General features: G+C 45.8%; 1 protein-coding gene across 1 annotated transcript in view; it reads left to right on the forward strand.

Moving 5' to 3' along the window:
• Window positions 1-7,371, forward strand: part of LOC144100042 (cytochrome P450 3A14-like) — a 31,959-nt gene extending 24,588 nt beyond the window's left edge. The window contains exons 11-14 of the mRNA XM_077633091.1: window positions 978-1,066; window positions 3,641-3,781; window positions 4,989-5,154; window positions 6,988-7,371. Coding sequence (XP_077489217.1) covers window positions 978-1,066; window positions 3,641-3,781; window positions 4,989-5,154; window positions 6,988-7,068 — 477 coding nt within the window. The 3' untranslated portion in view covers window positions 7,069-7,371. The remainder of the gene's footprint in view (window positions 1-977; window positions 1,067-3,640; window positions 3,782-4,988; window positions 5,155-6,987) is intronic.
• Window positions 7,372-11,405: the final 4,034 nt, after the last annotated feature.

Here is an 11,405-nt window from a genome sequence, read left to right on the forward strand (position 1 = left end):
TTTGACGATCATTTATATGGAATTTCTTAGATTTGTTTCTTTCAGACTTTTCAGGTTTAATTCTAAAAAGATGTTTACAGCTTCCTGCTAGCAAAAATTTCATTGGGACTACAGTTTCATTGGTTTTACGTTTTATTGTTAATTGTTTCACCACATCGCTGCGGGCAGAACAGCTTAGCTTTACGTGTGACAGATTCGGAGAGGGTTGAGTCCTCGAAATCATGTGCGAATAAAAAGCTGAAGACTCATAAAAGTATGGCACTACAAAACTACTGGACCTGTGCTGTTGTCAGATTGCATTTCTTCTAGAGTAATAATAGTTGGGTCGGCCTTTGTGCTTGTTTATAAAATCCCCACACACAAACAAACATCGAGCCGGTAGGATGAATTGAACGCAGTTGTACTGCTCCTACAGATGTGTCCCTTTGTACCAAAAAAGCTTCTTTTATTTCAATGCGAGCCAAATCAACAGTTTTCGACTAATGAAGTCTTCTCCTACTGCGCTTCTCAACTGGTGACGTACCAATTGAAACGGGCGAAGAAATGTTTGTTGGCCTTTTTTTCGCGACGTGGCGCTTCACAAAACTGCATTGGGCAATCACGCTTGCACTAACGCTATGACGTCAGCCACCACTACCTATAAGTGGTACCACGTCACGACGACTAAACAAACCAAGGTATCCAAAGAGGTCTCATTGCAGCATAAGTGATGCGGCTGACACTGATATAAAGGAGGCGTTGGTACCAAAGCCGAGAGCAAAGTTTCGTGTTGAAGCAATGCACCTGTTCCCACGAAGGCCACGCTCAGGAGCACCGAGGTACTTTGGGAGCCGGTTAACTGCATGAATTTCTTCCCGCTCACTGTTTTGATTTGTTGAATTTTTTTTTCCTTCGCACTGTAGCACCGTACGTTCCGAGACTATGTGGCGTGTTATGTCGAGTCGCTTCAAGTACTAAAACATCTTTGTCTCTTCCAGGGCGGATTCACCTACGACGCCATCAATGATTTGCTTTACACAACGCAGACATTATTCGAGACATTGCGCATTTACAGCCCGGTTGTCACGTGAGTGCACAGCTGTCTTATAGTTTCGGATAATACCTCGGAGATATACTACCACTGGTGTTGCAGTCGCTTAGATGATAGCCTAATTGATGAGTGAATGAAAGAATTTTAGAAAAGCAATGGCTTAAAACGTTAGTCGAGTTAATCACGTTGAGACATGAGATTGGCGGGAAACTTAGTTCTGTGTCTCTCGGGTCGTTCCAAGTCTTGTGGGTATTCTTTTCTAAAGGCTTTGGAACCAAACGGACGAGTCTGTACAGCTTCACGCAAGTGTGCACGATCCAGCTCATGACCTAGATGCCATGAGGCATGAATGATGAAAAGCACCCTCCGTGGATTTAGCGTACAACGGAATGCTTAGAGTTCATTGACACGAAAGACGTTTCATGGTTTCCAAAGCGGGGATCTTAGTCAGGACCCTCATGAAGCTGCGTCTATGACGTCCATTCGATCAACCAACTATTATTACTGGCCAGACACTCTGTTGTTGGTCACGTGTCCGTCTCATGGTACCTTCACACTAGGGAACTCAGAGCCAAGAGCGAGAGAATTTCGACGTGGCCGCAGTAAAGTGGCGTTAGCTTGAAGTGCCTACGCCGCTGACACGACTTCAGGATTGTACGAGAAGTTAACAGGAATGGAGTGCAACCTCCTTCCAGAAATATATTGGTTCTTCTGTCGGCGATAATTCGTTCAGGACTACTAGCGCATTCACCCTGGTTGTCCGCGAGCGATTCTCCGCGGAGGGGTTGCTTGCCGATCGGTTCCGTGTAACAAAGTAAGCAGAGTTTGCATTCACCAATTAGGTCATCTCATTTGCGCACATCGCTTAGATTTGCAGCGCAGTCGTTAAGAAGGGGTTACGGTGTACGCGCTTCGAAAAACAAAGCCCATTTTTAAGAACTGGTTTGGTTTATGGTTTATGGGAGTTTAACGTCCCAAAGAGACTCTGGCTGTGAGGGACACCGTAGTGAAGGTCTCCGGAAATTTAGACCACCTGGGGTTCTTTAAAGTGTACTGACATCGCACAGAACACGATCCTCTAGAACTTCGCCTCCATCGAAATTCGACCGCCGCAGCCGGGATCGAACCCGCGTCTTTCGGGTCAGCAGCCGAGTGTTATAACCACTGAGCCACCGTCGCGACATTTTTCAGAACTCTTCCCCAAAAACACTTGTCGGATTAAAATCCAGTGTGGTTAGATATTGAGTTATTTCATTGCTTTCTGGTAATTTGTATTTATTCAATAAATTATTTTAATTTCTAATCTTTTATTCACTTTATCACCCTCAGCGCCCGAGGGCATCACAGGGGAGCAGGGTACATTGAAGTTTTTTTCACCAAAAACAGCCAGCAATGACCACCACTAAAGATAACAGTGCAGATGCGTCACTGTTTCCGTGGCTGAAACAAATTAAAGCATACCTGCGAGACGTTGAGGGCTACGAACGCACGTCGCGGCCTATGCACAAGCGGTGTGAATAGACAACAAACATGGCAAGAGTCAGCATTTGCGTGCCTGCTAGCGCACGGCGTGGAAGTATACATCGTTCAACTCTACAACAGCCCGACCAACTTAAGCATGAGGGTCGGGAGTTTACTAGAGTAACATTTGTGAGTTCAATTCTTGTTTTTTGCTCACTATTGACTACTGATTTGCGCTATATGGCCCCTTTATCCGCTTCCGGGATGGAGAAGTGACAATTGCTTCGGAGTGACAGCTTTTACGCTGTGCTGCCAGTGGAGACGACGAGTGGTATACGTCGTCAGGGCACAAAAATGAACCCGTAATTGGTCAAGTAATCTGTAACCCCCCAATATGGCGCCTATTGCACTCTTGATTTTTTCGCTCCCACTTCGTCTCTCCCTTACGGCGTGGTTGATGTGTCCACTGAGTGTGAGACAGTTACGGCACCTTTCCGTTCTTTACAACCACACCAAGACCACCACCGCTTTACAAAACATACCATGATAATCCTAGTAGTGTTTTATTTATTTCATCGAGAACCAGTGTGAGAGGTTTCATACACGTTTTTTTCAATCCGAAGTGTCATACTCACGCTAATCCGTCTGGTCACTGTGCTGGGACCCGCCGCTGTGGCTCAGTGGTTTACTGAGCACGAGAACGCAAAAGGCGCCCGTGTGCTGTGTGATGTCAGTGCACGTTAACGATCCCCAGGTGGTCGATATTATTCCGGAGCCGTCCACTACGGCACCACTTTCTTCCTTTCTTCTTTCACTTCCTCCTGTATCCCTTCCATTACGGCGTGGATGAGGTGTCCACCGACACCGAGTAGTGAGATAGTTACTGCGCCATTTTCTTTCCCCAACAAAAGCCATAAACTATGGTGGGATAAGTCACAGAACCGTGGCCCTCCGGCTTGAACTGATATTACTTTGCATTTAATCTTGAAAACTTTTGGAGGTTTCTTCTCCGAGCTCCAATTCCCAGCGTTATCTAGCTCGCAAAAGCCGTCCTTGTTGCCACTGTACTCTCCTCACGCGAGTGGTAGCCGACCAAGTGTTAAGCGCTGACTCTTAAAATTTCATTTTTTCTTCTTCTCTTCGCCGCAGGTTCACTTCCCGGATGGCCTCCTGCGACTACAGGTACAAGGATATGATTATACCAAAGGGAACCAGCATCATGTCGTGCACGCAACAGATACATATGGATCCCCGTTTCTGGGAAAAGCCGGAAGTGTTCGACCCCGACAGGCGAGTGCAGCGCAGCAAACACAATTTAACGATACGAATGTCTTGTATGTCACAGCCTTTTGGGGGGGGGGGGGGGGGGGGGGCTTTCTCCAGGTTAAACCGCGATGACGTCATTAATCATAGCCCAAAAATCTCGCGTTATTCAGTTGTACATTTACAATGTTATTTAGGCTATTCAAGGGAAGGAGCGAAACGGGGAAATGGAGAACTTATATGACCTATAGGTGTCCCTGGCCTACGTAGGCTTCACAAGGGCCGCTCTCATGATGTGCAAGAAGACCTGTCATAACTAGCTGTCTCACTCATTCACACCTGAGGAGGAAAGCGAAATGATTGGAATTTTTTTTTCCGTGATGTACAGCTTTTTTTTTTGTCATGCGCTATCCGGTAGAACTGAAAGAAATCCACAGGACGGTTGCGCTTTGTAAAACACTCTTGTTTGTTCGTTACTACTTTCTCCTTACCAGCTAGAGCGCGCAGGAAGTCACTGCGCTTTTATTTCTGACGTCACCGATCTCGGACAAAGCCCCGTTGTGCGTTTCTGCTTGCTAATCAATCTGCATGGCGCGGTGTTACGCCAAAGAGCCCAAAATCTTGTCCTTAACAGCTATCGCTCTAGAGAAAGGAAGGGCCGTTCACGTACTATGAGACCAATTTTCACGGAAGTTTTCATTGTTATGCAAGTGGATCACTGTGGTGGTGTACCGGGCCGGTCAAAAGTTCCCAGGCCGCACGGTCTCCTTTTGACCAGTACAGACGGGCGGTTACAACACCTCCGAAGCTCAAAATATCTGTAGAGGGTAGAAGTATCGTTTTAGCCTCTGAGAACTTTGGTAACTTGATCGGCATCTTAAGTGCTAGGATATATAGATAAAAGCAGACCCTGTTGCCAGGGAACTTTTGACCAACCCTGTACGTACTATAAAGGTCAAATGAAACGCCAGCAGCGTAACTGTGGGTCAGATGTTTTTAGAGGAATCCCCCAAGGTAGAGCAGAGTACGAAGTTTCTACAGAGTTTGTGTGGAAGCAATGTCGCTTTCATTGGTGGCCTTATGGCAGCGCTTGGGTGGATGCCAATGAGTAATTACTCCATTATTACAAACCTCAGGGGATTTACCTTGGGGGATTTTCCCCAAAAGCAGCTGACCAACACGGTTCCACTTCTAGGTATTGATCAATTCTCTCTCACCCTGCGACATGCTACAGGTTCTCTCCCGAGCAGAAGGCGTCCCGTGATCCCCTCGCATTCCAGCCTTACGGCATTGGGCCTCGCCACTGCGTCGGCATGAAGCTGGCCCAGCTGGAGATGACTCTCATCATCGCCAAGCTTGTGCACCGTTTCCGCGTGCACCTCAGCTCCAGGCATAAGAACGTAGGTGCCGTGCTCTCGCAGTCACTTCCGCGTATACGGGTCGGGCGTACGCTGGTCGAGACTCACAGGAAGAGAAGTTCAGTACCCCTGAGATGTTTGCGCTCTTTCAATAATTATCTGCCACCAACTCGCCCACGCGTCTACATTGAAAAGACGCTCAACGGTGTTAAATGCTATCATAGCCAGCCGTAGTTTTCTTCAATGTACTGGCTTCAGTTTCGGCGTTGCGTAAACTCTATTTCTGATCGCTTATCACGAGCACGTACCAACCTCCATCGGCCATCACCCACAAAACATACGGTGACAGCCAAGATCACGTTCTGGGAATCGCTGTTCTCTGTGACGCTGCGCTCAGTTTGCTATAATCAGTCCACTAGCCAATTAGGCCACTAATTAGTCCAGTGCGCAGCCGTCCATCTGAGCGCAGCTAGTTTTCTACAGTACTACTGCTTGCCCGTGTCCCTTAGAGATGATGTCAGTCCTTTTACCTAAAGGAGTTACTGCTTTACACTGGAGTCAATCGCGCAATATCAGCAGAGAAGTAGGCGCCAAAATGCAGACATTGAATATGACAGTTTGCTCTTACAGAACCGAAGCGGGACCCACGACGCACACACGCGGATAATTCATGCCGCAAAGAAAGCTTAATGACGAGTTTTATTCCATGATGACGTACAGTCGCGGACAGAATAATATAGATCGTGCTTCCGCCTTGAAACTCTTCTATCGCGATACGCAACTGATGTGGATCCAAGGGCAAAAAAAAAATATTACTTACATATGCATCCAGCACGTTCTGCGTTTCGCTCGACAACACGTTAGAAGACAGACAATCGAAACGTGGTTTATACTCTTCAGTCCGCGACTGTGCACACACATATTTGGTCACCGGAAGGATTGCTGTTTAATATTACGCAAAAGTTCATTGCACGGAATAGGTAAATTGTGGCGCGGATTTTTTTTTTCTAGCAAGATGAACTACATTCACTTTAAACTGAATGGCACCTGGTTTCAAAAAATTTAGCAGCATAAGCTTCCTTGATAATATAATAGATTTAAGTATCACTACGCGTTTAATCGTAGTCATTTAATTTGTACTTCTCTTGGTTCTTCTGTTGGTTATTTTTTAATATTTTAGTCACAGTGTGTGAAGTAACATTACTACTGTACCAGTTTTCAAGATACTGAATCTAAAACATTTACCGAGGGACTTCTATTCGGTACCCGACACCCGTTGCAACATTACAGGCCTCTCCCCAACTATTAACCTCTGGCAGGCTTTCACCTTTTAAACAATCGGGTGGTCGTTGGTGCTTATTCACTGACAAAACATTTCAAAGCCGTGATTACTTGCTTACTGCTTTCTTTAGTTATGGCTTGACCTTCGGAGAATTTCAATTCGCCATCCAAAGTAAGAAATCCGTATGTAGTCTAGCGTTATCTACACCTATGGTTTGGTTTGGTGTATGGGTATTTAACGTCCCAAAGCGACTCAGGCTATGAGAGACGCCGTAGTGAAGGGCTCCGGAAATTTCGACCACCTGGGGTTCTTTAACGTGCACTGACATTGCAGAGCACACGGGCCTCTAGAATTTCGCCTCCATCGAAATTCGACCGCCGCGGCCGGGATCGAACCCGCGTCTTTTGGGCCAGCAGCCGAGCGCCGTAACCACTCAGCCACCGCGGCGGCTTATCTACACCGAGGGGAGTAGAATAATACAAGCGGATAAATGTTTTCGCTCTTCAGAGATGCCTGTCGTTAAAAGTTATTCCATTGCTTTCCGAAAAGTCATTTCATGCAATACACTCGTCTTTTTTTTTCTTATTTTCTAGGGTGAATTGGAACGAAAGACCCAGTCCATCATTGCTTCACCCAGAAAGGGCGTCTGGGTCAGCATCGAGAAAATACGATAGTTTGCCTCAATGTCCTTCAGGAACAAGAGCAAAAGGGGAAACATTTGAATGCTCCGAATGTTCTAAATATGGAACATGGAGAGCTAAATACTGTGATGCAGACAGAGAAAGATGCCCACTTGTTTCAGGCGAGTGTAAAGCTCTTGAAGAAAAGTGGAAAAATTGGTACGTGCATCAAACATGCATCGATGCTGGCATCGAAAGATCTTGACAATAGAATGTCTGCAGAAAGACTGACTGTCCTGTACAGATGTCTCCTGCTGTGTGTGTGTACTGTGTACTGCTAATAAACGTTTTCGGCAGAATAACTCCGAGTCGCAAAAACGACAGAACCGTGTCAAAAATACGAAAAAATGTTTTGTTGTTCTGTCGTAACGACACCTTTTTTTTTGTTTCTTGGTATTTTAAGTTGTAAGGTAGTTTTTCTGTAGTGTGTATTTATGGAGCACTTTTTGCGTAGTAACTACAGAAAATCGTGTTTCTACTTCACAAACTTCTTTCATTCCGACAAGTTCAACAGCAAAAAATTACAGAATATATATTATACAGGCAGAATATTTCCTTTTCTCTTTTTCGGCTCGGATCTGTGTCCAGCAGGTTGTAGAACAGATAGGATTATAATCATCTAAGTGCGAATAGCATCATCTTTAGAATCCTTTTTGTAGGCGACTTAAGTGCTCTTGACTGCCCTCGAAATTACGAACTGCTCTCGAAATTAGAAAACAAATAAGCCCATTTCAACGAAAGTGACGCAGAAAGTTGTCGACAAAGAAAAGTACCTTTAGAAAAAATTAAGAAAAAATCACATGAGCACGGGCCATGCAATTCAAAACTTCCCAATAGAATCTTATATTTTACGGATATTTTCGATAAGGTGTCAAGCATGGAAACGAAAATCCTAAACGGCCCACAGACAGTGTGTTCTTTCATTTAACTCTCTGCTAATGGTCGAAAAGAAAACCATTCTTCTCTGTCATTTTGTTCAGCAGTGGATGTACTCAAGTGAAATAAGGCTTGGATTGCCACAGAAGTTCCTCCGCCTCTAAGGCCCCATTCTTATCATCTTTTTTTTCTTTGGGGGGGGGGGGGGGGGGGGTCACAAAATGAATGCTTAGTGCAGAGGTACCTCTTGTCGTTTGTAGCAAAGAAAAAAATAACCCTAGGTAGACAAAAGGGCGGTATTTATAAACGAGCCAGAAACGCACATCCGGACTCTTGCGAACTCTACAAGAATTTATATTCATTGCTTTTATTTTTCTCGCTTCCTCCGGAACTAGGAATAGCACCCTCTCCTTCCGCACCTTCTTTGAGCACTTTTCAAGCTTTCAATTTTACTTCTTTTTCTTCTCAAAATAATGGCATTCGTTACCCAAGCTACAAAAGCAGAAAAAAACAAGAAAATCTTTCCCTCAAAACTTCTTCCTCCTTTTTACCTTCCGGTTCTCCATCGGAATAATCCCTTCTCGTTCGCATCACAGCGCAGGAGCTGGCATTCCTGCCCGTGGGCGGAAGGTGTTGAGCATAATCTCTTCTAATGAAAGGTTTAGCCTAGTTAAATTAGACTACTGTCTTGCGTGGCTTGACGGTGCACTCTTGAGGTCTTATCTCGCATAATAGGGATTATCGTTGACTACGACGCGACATCTGGTGCCGGCACAGTGAAGTTTAGCAGCCCACGCCTTGTAAATAATCCGGCTCGCTAAAGCCACCTTGCGAGAAGTTCCGCCAGCACTGCTGCACTCGAAGTGACTGCATGCCTAGTTATCCGGATAACACACATGGCGTCCCCTACTAGCGCTCCAAACTTAGGAAGCCTCCGCTCGCTTCGCTATCATGATCGATGCTGGTGGATCTTTTAAAGGGCTTAAGTTCAACTTACAGTGGAACTCGAAGCAGTAAGGGCAAGGAATAGATGCCAGGCCATCAGATGGAAGGATATTACCAGACATGCTCAAGAGAAAACACTGCGCAAATCTTATTTCTGATCTAATGATATTCTTCGCCGCATCATAGACGTATTCGTTTCCTCTTTTTGAGCGCTGTTTTGTCATAGCTTGAGCTTGGGGACATAATCTCGTTTAATTCAACCATCGCGAAACACCTATGAAGGAGCGCATTTACAAGCTCACTGCGCTGGCTATCCTTCCTGCTCATTTACCCTGGTTAAGGGTACACACAGAAGCACGCCTGAGTAACGCCCCCCCCCCCCCCGCCCCCCCACCGAGCTCTCAGCAGTGATCGCCACACAGGGAAAAGCAGAAGATATAATCTCACTCCACCAACATGAAGCGACCTTGGAGTAACAAGGGCGCATAACTAGTGCACTCCGCCAGGCTTTTTTGACTAGTTACATGCAATGAAAAGGCTCCTCGGCCTGCATGCTTTTCGAAAGCGCATGTAATTTGCCACGATCCAGCCAAATCTTGTCGAGCCACAGCGCCGAGTATAATCGCGTTTTCGAAATTCTAAAAACTGATATGGTTGTTACTAACGGCCGACTACAAATCTATAATTGCAACAAGGCGCCTAAATCTAGTAATCAAGAAGTTAATTACTAAAAGTTAGTTAACCAATATACTACTTAAGACGGTTCGTCGGTTCCCTGGTGTCTGCCAACACTGGTAATACTATTCTGAAACAGTCATATTTTGACCGCGAAAAACCGATTTTTGAAAATTTTTGAGTCTTCACTTAAACGTCTGGTATGTACGGCAATGTCGCCCACACTTAAGACTCGGAGGCGCAGGTCGGAGGTTATGTAATTCATGTTATTCAATTGGTCTTGGAAGAAGAGGGAGAATATGACCTTGAAAACAATCAAATTGATTCATTTTATTTTTACTCTAGCCTGATTATTAAGTTGGCAGTGCTAAGGCTCCTGTTGAGCAGAAAATTTGGCTTAGTCGGGGTTTTGAGCGAAATATCCCGGAGGCGTAACCTAGTTGGGCAGCCTGTGTCCTGACAATGTGACGTCATCACAACCTGCACTCCGAATTGCGAGCAAACTGATCATCGCGGTATTATCATCATCACCAGCCTGACTACGCCCGTTGCAGGAAAAGGGCCCCTCCTACATCTCTCCAATTAACCCAATCCTGTGCCAGCTAGGACCACCCTATCGCCGCAAACTTCTTAATCTCAACTACCCTTTAACCGCCTCTACTGCGCTTCTCTTCCCTTGTAATCCAGTCCGTTAAGCTTAAAACCATTGGTTATCTTGCATTCGCAATACGTGGCCAGCCCAAGGCCAAGTGGCAGTTAAATTAATGATTTCTCGCAAGAAATTTCTCCAGAAGAGCAGCTTGGGTCACACAAGCCCTACCGGTGGGAGCACCTGCCATAATAGCAGGGCAGCGGCGCATCGCTTAACAGCTGCACCATTGTGCCAGGATTGCTATGAGCACTCCCAGCGATCTATGTATGCAAAGTTGTTAATGACCAATTCTGCATATGGGGGAATTAAACCATTAAAGCTATCGCGTCACACCTTGAAGGCAGAGTATAAGTGTCCCCTCCAATTTTTTTGCATTCAATCTTAAAAAAACGCCGAAAACTTGAAGCCACCCGCCTATGTCATAGCGAATGGCCAATGTTCCTATGTGGGTATGTGTCATTATGTCTTGAGGGCAACTACAAAAATATACAAACGACCTTTGGAACTGCCGTCAGGAAAGGACATTGAAAAAAGTGAGGGATTTGCCCTACTGCGCAAAAAAATATCCTATGTGATTCCATGCTGAAAGATAATGCGGGCATAGTTAGGATAATCATACAAAACTCTTCTGCTGCATGTTTCACATTAAATACTAAACCTTGCAAGGACTGAATGGCAATAGCCCTGCGTGCTGTATTAACCGCGATTCTCGAATACGCCTCTGCATGGCGGAGACCGTCCTCACTTCGATTCCCTAAAGGTTTATGGTTTATGAGGGTTTGACATCCCAATGTGACTCAGGCTATGAGGGACGCCGTTAGTGGAGGGCTCCGGGAATTTCGAACACCTGGGGTTATTTGACGTGCACTGACATCGCACAGTACACGGGCCTCTAGAATTTCGCCTCCATCAAAATTAGATCGCCGCGGCCGGGACCGAACCCGCGCTTTTTGGGTCAGCAGCCGAGCGCCATAACCACTCAGCAACCGCGGCGGCTTCTCGATTCCATACAGCCGAGTAGAATTTGTAGTCGTAAACATTAGCTATGAGGTCACTCCATTTCGTGATACTTGTTCTAGTGACGCGCGTGTTTCAGATGTCACTCGGGTCAGAGTCACACCTGCTGCTTCCACTGCAGAGCAGTAGAAGACATGCCCTGCCGGAATCGTGTCCGACCTCACTG

This window comes from Amblyomma americanum, chromosome 8 (assembly GCF_052857255.1).
Source record: "Amblyomma americanum isolate KBUSLIRL-KWMA chromosome 8, ASM5285725v1, whole genome shotgun sequence".
Lineage (NCBI taxonomy): Eukaryota > Metazoa > Arthropoda > Arachnida > Ixodida > Ixodidae > Amblyomma > Amblyomma americanum.